Source organism: Homarus americanus, unplaced genomic scaffold, assembly GCF_018991925.1.
Source record: "Homarus americanus isolate GMGI-L3 unplaced genomic scaffold, GMGI_Hamer_2.0 scaffold22250, whole genome shotgun sequence".
Classification (NCBI taxonomy): Eukaryota; Metazoa; Arthropoda; class Malacostraca; order Decapoda; family Nephropidae; genus Homarus; species Homarus americanus.
The window spans coordinates 8239021-8255177 of record NW_024741189.1 but is presented as its reverse complement, the minus strand read 5'-3'; the positions used below and the strand labels follow the sequence as shown (position 1 = coordinate 8255177).

At 39.7% G+C, this 16157-nt stretch overlaps 1 protein-coding gene across 2 annotated transcripts in view; it reads left to right on the top strand.

Annotated features, from left to right (window-relative positions):
• Positions 1 to 13987, top strand: part of LOC121875611 (X-linked interleukin-1 receptor accessory protein-like 2) — a 28349-nt gene extending 14362 nt beyond the window's left edge. Inside the window, exons 2-12 of one of the 2 annotated variants that reach the window (XM_042380196.1) lie at positions 818 to 933; positions 2229 to 2354; positions 3833 to 3985; positions 4305 to 4483; positions 4669 to 4891; positions 7589 to 7713; positions 8034 to 8192; positions 9115 to 9252; positions 9432 to 9592; positions 10566 to 10994; positions 11243 to 13987. In XM_042380196.1, coding sequence (XP_042236130.1) covers positions 2254 to 2354; positions 3833 to 3985; positions 4305 to 4483; positions 4669 to 4891; positions 7589 to 7713; positions 8034 to 8192; positions 9115 to 9252; positions 9432 to 9592; positions 10566 to 10994; positions 11243 to 11383 — 1809 coding nt within the window. In that variant the 5' untranslated portion in view covers positions 818 to 933; positions 2229 to 2253 and the 3' untranslated portion in view covers positions 11384 to 13987. The remainder of the gene's footprint in view (positions 1 to 817; positions 934 to 2228; positions 2355 to 3832; positions 3986 to 4304; positions 4484 to 4668; positions 4892 to 7588; positions 7714 to 8033; positions 8193 to 9114; positions 9253 to 9431; positions 9593 to 10565; positions 10995 to 11242) is intronic. The other variant, XM_042380197.1, reaches the window with a different exon arrangement.
• The last annotated feature ends 2170 nt before the right edge of the window (positions 13988 to 16157 follow it).

The window sequence follows — 16157 nt, the reverse complement described above, 5'->3', positions numbered from 1 at the left end:
TTCAATTTTTTTTGTGAACTGTATTCCTTCTAAAACCTGAATAAGTTTGGCTCTACTCAAGTGGCTGAGAACTAACACATCATGATACAGGTGACTTGTGTTCGAGAACGGAAATTGAGTTTCATTCTTAAAACTATTGTGATTTTCCACGTCCATTTCGTATTACTTTTATTCTTCAAGAAACGATTCATTATGGATAAATTCCAGGTGTTTAGCGAGATCTTTCAACAGAATTTATATATGTCTCATATATATATATATCTCACACATATATGTCTGAAATTCTCGTATCCTAAATATTACACTGAAATCCTGTGGGCACCTTGATGTTGAGGAATAAACCTGATTTACCTCCATCTTTATCGTGGCGATCATTTGAACTAATGTGTGTTTTCGGGTCTTTAGTAGGAGAAAGTACAACTCTATTATACTGTTGGTAATTCCATATAAATATACATACATATATAATCACCATCTTAATTATCCACAACCTTATTGTATCCTCCATTCTTATTTTATGGCATACTGGAAGAACAGTTTCATGAGTCAGTTCCGTGAACGTGGAGTCCTCGAACTTAATGTTTTATGTAACAAAGAATTATTTGACAGATTTTTAGAAGTTTTGTTTTTCGTGAATCATAAAGGTGGTTAGAATATAAACTCTCCTCGATGATAAACTATAGAGTCTAATATTTCCAGTTTACTTATTCTCTCTGTGTAAGCTTCCCAGCGTGTTTACCATGTCCTGCAGGTCATAAACAATTGTTCTCTGTATTCCTTCCCGGAATTCCTTCAAATAAGTCGGTATTTTCCATAGGACTGGAATGCCCAACCGGAAACCCATTACCCAATGGCGTGAACAAAAGAGCATCAACAACATAAAAGATTCCTCAGTTGGTAGATTCTCGCTGGCGCATTCAGTTGTTATTAAAGGTAAGAGCTTACAGACACTGTTTATTGAAGCGGTTATCGATTAATACGTCTACCATTAAGAATATTTTGTCTTTTGATCGCATATACTTTTTGTTTTGCTCTCGTTTGATTCCAATTCGTCTCTCGGCAAAACACTGGTGAGTTTCAGTATAACCCAGGATCATTCACAGTGAATTAAATCCCTTAAAATTACACAATTTGGGATTTCGTGGAAATTTTTAATAAATTCCAACATCTAATTGGCATTTATTGTTCATCTATTGGTTGTGTATTATACTGTCATAATCTTCCTTTGCCTGTGTATTTATCCCTCCCTATATATCGTTCCATCACCCTTTTCACCTCGTTTATTCATCTCTCTCACTCATGTTGTTCCATTTCCCCCAGTCATCCCATTTTACACCTACGTCATCATCATCCTCCATTGTCCCTCCCCCTTCCTCACAAACCAAACAGCACCATCCCTTAACTCCCTCATCCCTTCATCCCTCACACTTGTACCCCATCATCCCTCCCTTCATCTTCCTCACACTCACCTCTCATCTTCTTTGAGCCTTCATCCTCCTCATTACGGAGCCTCACCCACCTCCTCGACCCCTCATCCATCTCCCTCGACCCCTCATCCACCTCCTCGACCCCTCATCCACCTCCCTCGACCCCTCATCGACCCCTCACCTCCCTCGACCCCTCACCTCCCTCGACCCCTCATCCACCTCCTCGACCCCTCATCCACCTCCCTCGACCCCTCATCCACCTCCCTCGACCCCTCATTACCTCGCTCGATCCCCTCATCCATCATACTCCTCTCAGCCCCTTGTTTATCTGAGTATTAATAACATTTAATATACCTCTGATTAATGATACACTTCAACATACCCATATATATATATATATATATATATATATATATATATATATATATATATATATATATATATATATATATATATATATATATATATATATATATATCTTTGATCCACACTAGAGTTACAACTTAACTCACAATCACCTTTCTTCATTTCTCTTCGTCGGAATATAAACGACTTAATCCTGTGTGGTTTATCACTGTGTCTGGCAGGTGCTTCAGCTGTTTAATTTTCCAGATATAGTTCAAGATTTTTCTCTCATTGGTGTGTCGTAAGGAGTTTTGTACCATGTGGAGGTAGGTCTCTCTCTCTCTCTCTCTCTCTCTCTCTCTCTCTCTCTCTCTCTCTCTCTCTCTCTCTCTCTCTCTCTCTCAATTTTTCTATATAAGGTCACTAATGATTCACTTAAACACATTTCATTCGTAGAGTGAGAGACTTCCCTGCCGACACCATGAAGGAGCAGGGCGTTGGTCGTCTGCTGTCTCAAGAATTGCTGCTGTTGTTCTTATTGCTGATGTTCCTCCTCCCTGGCACCCTGCAGCAGGAAGCGAGGTAAGGTGGTTCTTGCTAGCACTCAGACTGGTTTCTTTTACACTTCCTGACTTGAAGAGATAATAAACACGGTAATCAAAACTAACATAACCTAACCTAACCTAACCTAACCTAACCTAACCTAACCTAACCTAATCTAACCTAACCTAACCTAACCTAACCTAACCTAACCTAACCTAAACTTTGTAATCTGTTACCAACTCAATGCCAAAATTATATTGATTAGAAGTTTTTGTTATTACTTATGATATTTTCTTTAAGTAAAACATTTCGATTTCAACAAAGGCTTATACCCGTGATTGCCATTTTTTTTTATAGGGTAATACTCTTAAATCATCAAATGCTTCTATGTTCCGCTTTAAGCTATATTGCTTCTTTTACGCACAAATCCTGAAATTATTTAAAGTGCGATTCCGAGGTATATCATTTGAACATTAATGGAAAATATACCTAAACTAAAGTAATATATAAAGTATTCATAGTCTTTTATCATTTGAACCAACAGAGTAATTATGTATTGTTATGAAAGATGAAAAGAAAAATGAATACAGGAAGATTCAGATTCACGGTGTCAGAACGAGAACTTATTTCATCTACAGAGAATTCGTTAAAAGACCCTCCCCCCCCCTCCCCCCTCCACCTTCTTGACGTTCACCATCACTCGCTCATTGGATAGATTTCCGACTCCAATTTATCTTGCCTCTTCTGCCCCTTTCAAAGTCCTTCCCCTTCCGACATCATCTATTAGAACGAGGAACTAAACATCCCTTCAAGACGTCTATCACTGTTTCCTCTCACTATGGTAAACACTCCACTGACGTCAGTTTCTTGAGAGATCTTTTTCGTCTCCCTCATTTTCGTGATAGTGAGTCAATGGAAATGTCAGTGGATCACCCTTGAAGAATCATTGTATTCGTTCTCCTCAGTCGTAAGGAATGTGTTGGTTGAGTTATATCTATGACCCACGTACAACATTTGTCTTTGTTTTTAGTGATCCAATTACTATTATTCAAGAGGGACATGCGGCAACAACTTATTGTAAGGGTTCACTCTCTCTCTCTACAGCCCTCCACCAGATGCTTCTCCACCTCTCTGTCAATTGTTTCCCGAAGGGTTAATCACGTTCTGTCACTCATCAGGTATCTCTTGGCGGCACTATCTCTCTCGCGCCTCGTCCAAACTATCCTTCATCTTCCTTATCCACCTCACACTCCTCTCCCTCACCACCTTCCATCACTGCTTTCCTTCCCTCACTTTTCTCACCTCAACCTCACCTACCTCACCTTTCTCTCATCCCTCAACTCCCTCGCCACTACCTCATCTTCTCCACCACTGCTCCTTCTATTCCCCAGCTACTTGCCTCCTCCCACCATACCCACTTCCTCACCGTCTCTCATCTCTCCTATCTCACTCTCTTAACTCACCCCACCACCAATATTCCTTCAATTCATTAAACTTCTCTTTCGCCACACTTCCAGCAACCAGTTAACATGCAAGTGTCAGGAGAAGAGGCCGAAGGCGATGCAGGTGCCTTTTCCCGACGATGCCTTCAAGGTTTCTAAGGGGGGTGAGATCAACTGTTGTGTGGAATGGTTCCTTGGATACTCAGACCCCGATGCCACTGTCACCTGGTGGGTATTGTCTACAGTTTACTGTAACAGTTACAATTAATTTTGTTTTCATTAACTGTGCAGGTACTTAAGGTTATTAGTAAAATATAGTGTAAAAATGTTTAAGCAAGTACACTTGAGGAGCCCATCATGTGGCTAACGTTTTGGGTTGGCTGTGATGTTAACTTAACTTCAGTGTTTTCCCTCTCCTTCCCTCCTTCCTCCCTCAGGTGCCAGTTTCTTAAAAATATGAAATTATATGATTTAGTCGAGAGATATACATCATTTATACATCAATAACATTTGCAACCTTGATTTACTCTTCTCTTTACTAACTCAGGAAGTTCAAGGGAAAGACTTACCCATGGCAGGAGACCAGCTCGTTCCAGAAGCATTCCTGTGGGAAGGAGGCCTTAGAATCATTTAAAATTAAACGCTCTGACGAAGGCAACTACACCTGCACCGTCACCTCTTCCAACGGCACCATTGTCACCAAAACTATGGAGTTGGTTGTTGAGCGTGAGTCATTCTCTCTTTACTTTCTCTCTATCATTCCCTCAGTATGTTACTCTTTGAATTTTCATGAACAAATTCTTAAACACCTTGAGAATAACCGAAGATATAAATCGAGACCTGACTGTACCACTATAAATTGATGTTCAAACTCCAATTAAGTCACCATTAATCTTGTTATCTCCTATCAGGAATCCCAGAGGTCCGCGATAAACCCCTGAAACCGCAGACGTCCGGGAATGTGACGAACACAGTTGGTTCGAAGGTGAGCTTCTTCTGTGAGGCCTTTGTTGGTATCCAAGCTGATGGGGGGTTACCACCAAAGGTCACCTGGACTAAACTGCTCCCCAACGGCACCGTCTACACCTTTGCGAAAATGCTGCCCAATGTCACCTGCTCTCAGGTCTATGAAGAGTAAGTATTGTTTGGATTATTTATAGGAAACGCATTAGTTGGTTATCAGTGACAATATATATATATATATATATATATATATATATATATATATATATATATATATATATATATATATATATATATATATATATATATATATATATATATATATATATATATATGCGAGCATATATTAATCAGGTCAATGTGGCCAGTAAAATTCTACTGGTAATTCTAACGCAGTTAATTAGAACTAAATAACAAATACACATTAATATTACGGAGAATAATAACACTAACTCTTGCCAATTTTATTAAAGAAAAATGTAATATTTCAGACACGAAAAAGAAAATTCATCATATGAAACGAAACGCAAATATAGTATACGTTTTAATACACGTATCTAAGTATATATATGAGCTCCAACCTCTTGCGCCACTTTCGATAATAGTAAACAAAAATAATAATAATAATAATAATAATAATAATTAATGGCTTATGGAGATAAAATTGCTACCATGGGTTGTAAATGCACAATCGACAGAAATTATTGAATTAATAAGGAGTTATAGAGGAATAGGTCATTTAACATATGCGTTTAATATAAAACAGAAGGAACCATGTGGTAAACACACAGGTTAACTAGAGTCTGATACTTTTAACTGTGGTTGGAAAGGAGCTGGTCTTAGCCCTTGATGCAGCTGTGGTGTTGTACTGGTGGACGATCACAAGGTGTTGTCAGCCTCCCTGGTGCAGCTGTGGTGTTGTACTGGTGGACGATCACCGGGTGTTGTCAGCCTCCCTGGTGCAGCTGTGGTGTTGTACAGGTGAACGATCACAGGGTGTTGTCAGCCTCCCTGGTGCAGCTGTGGTGTTGTACAGGTGAACGATCACCGGGTGTTGTCAGCCTCCCTGGTGCAGCTGTGGTGTTGTACAGGTGAACGATCACCGGGTGTTGTCAGCCTCCCTGGTGCAGCTGTGGTGTTGTACTGGTGGACGATCACCGGAAATGTAAGCCTCCTCCACTGCAGCTGTGGTGTTGTATAGGAGGTGACGATCACCGGGTGTGTAGCCTCCCTGGTGCAGCTGTGGTGTTGTACAGGTGAACGATCACCGGGTGTTTTCATAATCCTGGTGCAGCTGTGGTGTTATGTAACGATAAAATAATTGTGGCTGTTGGAGTAAAATTGCAGCTGTGGTGTTGTGCGGTGAACGATCACCCGGGTATTGTCAGCCTAACAGTTATGTGGGTGGTCCTTAACACGATGCACCGGGTGTGGGTCAGGCCTCCTCAAAGGAGCTGGTCTGTGGTGTTGTTAGATCACCTTGTCAGCCTCCCTGGTGCAGCTGTGGTGTTGTACTGGTGGACGATCACGGGTGTTGTCAGCCTCCCTGGTGCAGCTGTGGTGTTGTACTGGTGGACGATCACCGGGTGTTGTCAGCCTCCTGGTGCAGCTGTGGTGTTGTACAGGTGAACGATCACAGGGTGTTGTCAGCCTCCCTGGTGCAGCTGTGGTGTTGTACAGGTGAACGATCACCGGGTGTTGTCAGCCTCCCTGGTGCAGCTGTGGTGTTGTACAGGTGAACGATCACGGGGTGTTGTCAGCCTCCCTGGTGCAGCTGTGGTGTTGTACAGGTGAACGATCACCGGGTGTTGTCAGCCTCCCTGATGCAGCTGTGGTGTTGTACAGGTGAACGATCACCGGGTGTTGTCAGCCTCCCCGATGCAGCTGTGGTGTTGTACAGGTGAACGATCACAGGGTGTTGTCAGCCTCCCTGGTGCAGCTGTGGTGTTGTACAGCTGAATGGTCTCAGTCCACGTGGTGTCGGCGAGGGTCGTCTCATAAGGGTCAGTGTTTGGCACTTGGGTGTTAATACGTTCAGGCCGAGTCTCCTCCTGGCCTTCGTAAATCTGGTGTCTATCTCACTGGTGTTTCCACTGTCAACACTTACCATTCTTTTCGAGTTGAAATTGTCACTATATGTTACTTGTGGTGAGATGAGCAACAATCCTTGCACTAGTTCCTTGGTGGGGAGGGGGAGGGGTTAGAGGTAATCCCTGGCAGCTCCTGAGAGTGCCGAAAATGTGCGGCACTTTATGTCTATGGTGATGATGGATGTATTTGCATTTGATAAACTATAAAAGCTGCTTTACAGTGACGTATTGTGACAATAGGCCTATAATTTACTATATTTGTAACACCGGAGAAAAATTATAAACAGTTTGTTGTTGTTGTTGTTGTTGTTATTGTTGTTGTTGTTGTTGTTGTTGTTGTTGTTGTTGTTGTTGTGGTCCTTGTAGGTGCTTCAACGGTCAGCATTATTGAGAACCTCTCACTAACTCTTACTTTATGCAACAAACAACTTTTAGTCATCAACTACGTTCATTACTGATCTTTTAATAAACGAAAAAAAAAATTACACCAGAGAACAATTCTTGGCTAGCTAGAGCGAATAAGATTGTGGTTGAAGCCTTCGATTATGTTTTATTAGGTAAATACGTGACATTTTATAACTCACTCCTAACATGATCACTGTAAGACTTCCAAATGATAATATCGTTTCATTTGAAATATTTTACTTATAGTAATCAGGTGATGAAACCAATATTTATAAGTGTTTCTCCGATATATATTTAAGGTATTTATATGATGTGGATAGTATTAACTCTCTCTCTCTCTCTCTCTCTCTCTCTCTCTTTTTTCCTTGATCAGGACTGGGACGTTGAAGGGGTACATGAATATCAGTTTCGTGGAGAAGGTACACTTCGGCACCTACAACTGCTCCATCACCACCCTCCACAGCGCAGTGCTTCTCAGTGTTGTACTCATCAATGGAGGTAAGCTCATGTGAACCCCAGATTAGGGGACGATTAACCTTATCGTAGAGTCACAGTGCTTCAATGTCAAGACTTAAAGTGCAGGACACAACCTAAACCATTGCACTTGTATTTGGTATGTAAACATAAGAACAATAGCAGGGTATGACTCAAGTTTCCAATAAGATACCTTTTTATTTTATGCAGAAGTTTTGAAAACTATACTGAACGGTGAACATGTAAATAAAAACAGCATTTTAGAAGTAACTATAAGATTGAGATAAAAATATGAAATAGATGCACCTGTTCATTCAAATTATCACCCTTCCTCCTCGTGGTAGTACCGGAGATGGACCTCTTGATGCAGCAGTACAAGTTGGCAGTAGTGACGACGGTGTCCATCGCAGCATTGCTGGCAGTAGTGTCGTGTATATTGTACCGCGTGAGGCTCCAGCTGTCGCTTTACTGCTGCCAAAGAAACGCCGTCGCCAAGATCAAAGGTAACGGGAGTCTCAAGGCTGTGGTTGTGAGGAGGAACATGTCTGTGTGTGTGTGTGGTGTGCAGTCGTTGACTGCTCAAAAGAGCCGGATTCCTAATAATCTTGAATTAAGGACTCGGGTTCATTCGACCTGCAGCCGTGTGTGACCCATCACTGTTTGGTCTTCAAGGTCACAGTACCAATTAAAGTACTACGTAGTGAGTTTAGGTATAAATAGTTACCCGAGTGTTTGTGTCACCTGTTCGTGCTCAGGAAGTGTCACATGCCACTGAACGTGACTGCATAACGGATGTTTTTCAGTAGGATTGAAAGCTCTGGTAAACAAGTCTTACCTGTGTGTTGACGTGTTATACAGGTAATTGCATCTTGCCTGTGTGTTGACGTGTTATACAGGTAATAGCGGCTTACCTGTGTGTTGACGTGTTATACAGACAATGACGTCTTATCTGTGATCTACCTAACGTTAGATGCAGGTGATAGCGTTGTACAGTACCTATGTGTTAAGAAAATCAAAATATTCTTCCTCTTTTTTCACATTTTAGGAAATTAATTGTTTTTGCATCCCCTCAAATAATTTCCAGGAATGATCACTACACAATAATGCGCATCATAGACCTTGATGGTAAAACGGAGAAATGAGATGATGTCCCAACGTAAACATTCTTTCGGACATCTAAAAGAGTAGCGAGAAACAGCCAACGTACTCCCATCGTCTACTGTCAGAGTTAGAACAAGAGCATTGAGCATCACAAATACTGTATATCGGTAAACAAAACAATATTAATTTTTATATTCAGTTCTGATACATCCGTCTGTCTTCAACGACGCTGTTTCTTCTCCGCTTATTTTTCACGTTATTTCTCTAAATTTTATGACCATAAGATATATTTGTTTCCTCTCATGCGGGTCTTCCTCCTCACAGATGGGTACCAGTACGATGTGATGGTGATTCATGGAGACTCAGCTTCCCGCTGGGTGTGGACGGTGCTGCTGCCAGCGCTGGGGGACACCTACGGCTACACCTGCTTCCTTCCGCAGCGGGACATGTGCGGCGGCGACCGTGAGTTTCTCGACATCTGTTGCTTACTACACCTGTTTTCTACAAATGTTGGTCTCTACTTATTGCCTTCTCTTTCCTAGTTCTTTGCACAGGTTATGTTTTTTTAACTATTTTTTCTTCAGTCTGTGTTCTGTGCTGGTCTTCACACCTGTTTATCCCATAAACTGTACCTCCTGCAGATGTGGGTGACTCCATCCTGAACGCCATCTCGCGGTGTCGTCGTATGGTGGTTGTGGTGACGCCTTGTCTACTGACCAGCCCCTGGGCCACCTGGGCCACCTACAGTGGCATCCACGCTGCTCTCACCACCCCCGCACGCATCCTCGCTCTCCTGCTTCAGGTATGACCTCACAGGGTTAAGGAGGGAGGCTTCGGAAGACGTCTCCACCTCCCCTCTCCCAGCATTTTTGTAAATTACTGATTTATTGTTAAATTTTTATGTAAACACTTTTCGTAAATCCTTCTTCATCGTGGTGAAGTCTGACACCACTTTTTTCTTATAGCTCCACCCTGGTCTGAAGTTATCACCACCCGTTTTAACCCGAATTCTCTTTCATTACTCTCACAGTCACAGTCCTCCAGTAATGGCTGCTTAATTAACATCTTTGAATGATCATCATGTAACAGATGCCAAAGTACTTCTGTTGATTTTTTGTTTCGCGTCTATAATGAACACATTTTAAACTCTAACATAACACATCAAATATATATTTTCCCACTGAAATAGTTATAATAATAATAATAATAATAATTATAATAATAATAATAATAATAATAATAATAATAATAATAATAATAATAATAATAATATCACTTAACGTTATATTATCAGCTTCTGATAGAGGCAATTTGGCAAATAAGTATTCCGTGGAGTTATTTAAATGTATCAAAGTATAATAGATGGTAGAGTGACTGACTCACCCGATGAAACAAGAGGCTATAAAGTCTAGGTTATACACCACCTTTTAAACGTTCAATCAAGGTCCTACAAATGACCTGGAATAAACAAAAAACAAATCTCTTGCATGAAATTTAGCCGTTTGTAAGTCAGTCATTTTATTATCTAAAGAAACGTTATTGATTATCTTGAGATGTAATAACTGGAAGGTATCTTAAAACAATTTGTAATGTTTGTTTTTAATTCAATTTATTATTGGAGTTAAAGCAATTTTTACGAGAAATTAAAAAATAAATCGATTAATAAATAGTAATGAAGTAGATTGCGTATTGTTCAATTTCTCAACACTCATATAACCCCTTTTGGAGGCATGATCTGTCAAGGGATACAGCGACTTACTGCTTCATCTCAACAGGAGGTGAGTGTACAGGGTGGACCACCAACCAATAATTCCTGGCTTGGGATTCTGAAGGTGGTGGTGAAGGTGCGAGTGCCATCTGTGTGTGGCTGGCAGTTGGTAGAGGAACAGGAGAACCAGCTGGACGAGGAATACTTCAAGTTGGAGAGGAAAAACACTAACCCTTCTGAGATGAAGCTGACCATTCCTGAGATTAAAATTGAAACAGCATGGTCGAGTTCCCCGAAGAGCCAGCGACTGTCGAACATGATCACTGGAAGCAATGCAGCCTCCAGGGAGGATTTGGAGGACGACAAGGACAAGAAGATAGAGACAAGAGACCCCGTCATTTACTCGGAAGAATACGGAATGCAGGACCCCGGATCTCCGTGTTCCATAACTCCTTTCATCCTACCCTCCTGCAACAAGGACACCCGTCAAGGCATGGTAAGGGCACAGCTCATTCCTTCTTTAGTATTCATTCAAGTGTCTGTGATTAGCAAACACGTTCTATTAAAATTTATTGTGTTTCGAGAAAGAAAAATGGTAATTCATATATTTCTGAGAATGAATTTATGTACATTAGGCTTTACACGGAGACTTGAACAGTAGGACAACTGACAATAATTTCAGATACATCACCTGAATTAGAACCTTAAAGAAAATAAACAGCAATTGTTACTTTTATTCAACAGGTGTGTCAGTCTTTGTGCAGGTGTATGCAAGTTGTGTGTGTAGGAGACCCTAAAAAGCTGTTCTGGCAGACTGTTCGTCTCCGCCTGGGTCCACCAGCCCTCCGTAATACTGAGAACAAACCCACATACTATAAGGCTTAATGGAACTTGCGCTGGCCTCTGGATGTACAACTTATCGGAGGTGTAACAGGGAACTGAGAGTTTATAAATGATCAAGTGCTTTTATGAAGAAACTTCCTTCCTGGGATAATCTTGTGTCATAAAGTTTGAAAATAATATTTTTTCCATTATAAGAATATCGCAGGTGCTTCAGTTCGTTCTTTGTCGTGTAACTAAACTCCATTAAACGTGTTGGTTTAAAGAGTAAAAAAAATCGTGACTTACACGTGACGCAGAAAAAGAAGGTATGATGATTTTCATTGCTACCGGGAAAACAAAGAAAACTGTCCAACAAAGGTGGGAGCGAAGCATAAAATGATATTGTCACTGCTAGCGAGAAGAAGGGAAGGATTTAGTTCACACGTTGGAGGAAAGATGAACACACGAGTAAATTGTACTTTATCGTGATGGTTCCTAAATCAACTGCAAGTGCTGTGATATGATAGAGGAGGTGTGGCGTTAAGAGAGAGTGTGATACTGAAGTTGTAATACACTAAAGCATGAATTTTAACATAAATAGACTTAAATTGTACACATATTACTAAGTTTTACGTGTTTAGTGGACATTAGATAGTTAGCAAGACTTATATCACACTATCATAAAAACAAAAGTGTTGGTAGTGGCGTGTTTGGTAATGTCTATAATTAAATGACAAATCAAATAGGCAAATGTTTATCTTTAACTAGTGTTAGCAAGTTATCGTTTATGGCTAGCGGCTAGTGTGACTAATGTCGATCTAGTCTTAAACAAAAAAAAAATTATATGTATGCTTTCGTGGACTTATTTGTGCAATTTATCTTACGGGTCTCGGAAAAAATTTTGGTGAGGAGATTCGACTTTTGTTTCCTGGAGGTTTCATTCTTGTCTTGTTCCGCCCTGTGTACAGTCTCTCCCCCTCAACCTACGAACCCCGAAATTCAGACACTTGAATCCGAAGCATTTATGGACAGAATAATGTATCAGCGTAGTGCTTTGGGTTTTCGAGTCTGAATCTTGGGGTTCGTGGTTCAGAGGGAGAGGCGAACGAACTTTAGTAGTTGACTGTACGTTCCAGTTTTATCTACATACTGTAACCAATGTGAAACCTACGAGCGGGCTTAGTAAGTCTGTGTAAGTACAAAGGGCATAAGAAGTGTGTGTATGTGCGTAGCTTCACTGTGATAATTCAGTGAAATTACTGAGTGCCCAGAATGAATAGCGAATTTACTTACTGAGATAAAAGAGAAACATTATCAAGTGCTGAGAGAAGAGGAAGCAGTATTGTTATTGACCGGTTAAGATACATTAGTGAGGTAATAGAGTGTCGAAACAAACGCATTGAGAGTGTGTGTGTGTGTGTGTGATTCTCAACTAATAGAACCTTGTTGACGCTCGTGCAGGGTTCATTTTGAGTACACGTGTTGATGTACCCGGCGTTATTGCCACAGGTGGAAACAAAGGCGCACCAACGCCTCAGTCGTCAACACGAAGTCACGATGGTAAAACTCAGTAAACTTCCTGAATGACGGAATTATCTATTCATCTGTATTATTTATTGTCCACACTCTCTTGAAAGTAATTAAAAAAAACATATATAAGTACAAAAATAAGTTTGGTGTAATTTGTTTCGTTATATAGGAATCTTAAACAATTTAAACCACATTATGTTCCCTTAACAAGGATGTCTTTTTGTTTGTTCACTGAATCCACTGTAATGTTTATTTATTGAGGTATATATTATGACAATATACATAAATTTGGTAGGAGAATTGTACACGTTTAGCGTCTCTGGGTAAGTTTCCTGTTTGTTTACAGTATTCGGCCTTTTCAAAATGTATACATATTTTTTTTTCCATTCATTGAATACTGATTTACTCTAATAGCTTAGAGCTTTGATCATATGGCAATACAAGCGATAATTTTACGATTTAGTGTGGGAGCCTCTTGTTCCCACAGGTATTAACGAACCAGTTGAAATCGAAAGTATATATTTTTTCCTCTTTATACCTTAAGCTCAAGTCCCTTATCATAAGAAAACACTATTGAAAGCAGTAAGCGGACAAACCCTTCGCCTGGCGTACCTTCCATATCTATATTTTTGCCTTATGGACGAGAAAGCCAGATGTTACTGATTGCTCATACTGGTACTGGTTTCAGATCCAAGATACCTCACCCCCCCCCTCACAATGCACCATATTCCATAAGTACAAGGACTGCCATTTGTTAATTCTCTGTAGGTTTAGACTAGAGTGAGTGGCGGACAGCCTCTCACGGATGGGTACCTGAGAAGTGAAGCCAGGTTGTGATGAGGAGAGGAGTCAGAGTTGGTCGACGTGAGCTACTGTACCTCACTATGCTGTAGGGTAGCGTTAGTCTGTTTTACTTTGTGTTGGTGGTAACGATAAAGACACATGTAAATCCAAAGATACGTGTATAACCAGATGCTACGAGAACTGTGAAGAAGATACCTGACTGGTACGAGGATGTTAAGAGAGCGACAACACACCGTGATCACTCCCTTAAGAAATTAATTTTACTCTGGAATCACCTGCACAATAATATACATATCAATATATTAGTTTTAGTATAATTATTATTACCACTGCCATCATATTCTTTCATATATATATATATATATATATATATATATATATATATATATATATATATATATATATATATATATATATATATATATATATATATATATATATTTGCATTTAGCATAAGGTCTTTTATTTTTCTTATTGATTTTGTGTCTTAATATTAACTTCTGAAATGCAATAATTGTTATCTTACCACTGATTATTAGTAATTTATTGTACCTATTACCTATAGTAAAATTTCTATTCACCTGTGCTGGTGTTAGGGTGATACGATACTGAATTTCTTTACGGAAACTGTCTAAACCTTTATTTGATGGTTCTTGAACTTGAATTTTTTTAACAAATGTGAGAGCGTTCATTATAGTCGTAGACAAGTTCAGGTCATATTTTAGTGTTTGATAACAGGACATGCTGAGGATGGGCGCTGTTAGGTTGTGTGAGGCAACAAAGACAAACGAGGTAAGATGTTTAGAACAACCTTTTTATTCAAGAGAAGCGCCATAGTAGAACACATCTGTTACAGCAGTATGAGTGACTCAATGATGGGAGTATCTTGTCTGCTCTTGATCCCTGACGCAATTTGGTAGGCCTGGACAAGGCTTGAGAGAACGAATAAACAATTGAAGAAAAACAATTTAAGTGAGAATCAAAATCAGATGAGACAGGAAAGTGTTACAAAAAAGCAGCAGTAAATAATTACATACGGGTGTGTACGTGCATTCTATTCTGTTCCATAAATCATTAAATTTTTCCTTCAGGTGAACTGCTGAATGTTTTCCTTTAGTTCATACCGCTACACTGCCCTCTTAGTACGGGTATCCCAGACAACACTCTTTACGTATGTTAAATAGTCATAGAAATTTCACAATGACTCTCATCTCTCTCGCTCTCCTTTTACCTCAACTTTCCTCTCGTTTCAAATGTCTGTTGTTTCCTCTCTAAGCCCTGGCAATAACCCTCAATTGTCTTAACTTATGCCATTTTCATTTGCATTATCTTCCCTGACTCCTCTCATCAGTCCACCAATTATCCCACCCCCCTCATCAACGTCTCACCAAACCCACATCGTCCCCGTTACTACAACAGACATAACCACTACACCACCATACACCTCCATTACGTTGAGTGAGGGAGCTGCCATGGAATATGAACTGTTATTTAGGGAATGTTGGATATACAGTGCTGTCAGTCGTGTGTTATGACTTAATAGTGATGAAATAAAGGTTGTTACTAATAATTGCCATAGAAGAAAAAAAAACGCATTCTAGTATTATCTTTGGTTGAGTTAGTCGGGCAGAAATTACCCATGTATGGTTACCTGAACGATAAGCTTCTCACTTTTGCAGGATATTTTATAAGCTTAGTTTAACGCATACAACGTTATATTCTTGTTCTTGTTTATTATATTCTTTAATGATGTAGAGATTCTGTGTATAACATCATCCATATGTACAATGTTTATAGTCTTAGAAAATAATGAATATAAACTCTCGTAATTTAATATGCACAGTTAGGAGGTGATGGATGAAGACATGGAAACACCTTATATTGTATGTGACCAAAATCCTTAAAAAAAATTACATTTCATTTTAAGGTTACCTGCAGTGTGTGTGTGTGTGTGTGTGTGTGTGTGTGTGTGTGTGTGTGTGTGTGTGGTTTTCAAACGTTTTGTAAGTGATAGACGATTATTATTAAGGTTCTTGGTATGGATTACGCGTTCCTATAAAACACACACACACACACACACACACACACACACACACATGGACTATAATATTATACTGTACGAAACATGTAAAGTCACATGTTTAAATGGTTAATTTAGAAAGTCTTCATTAACTTAAAGATGTACAGATAAATCCACAAAATTAGTGGATTATCTTTTTGTCTATCTCATCCTTGCCTAGAATAGTTTTCCATTTGTAAAAGATATAAATAACAAATACCACAGCGTATACAAAAAGAACTTCCTGTTCAGCATTCTTTATATTATAGCAGTATTATTATATTCACGTCATAGGTAGAAACAGACTGATAGATCTATGGTTTTGTCTTTGGTGGACAGGTAGAGGCTAAGAGAAGGCCTCCAGAGGTGGAATATCCCTTGGGTATATAGCTATTTTCATGAGAGGTATAATCTTCCATGACTTGGCTTATATCACGTCTGTTG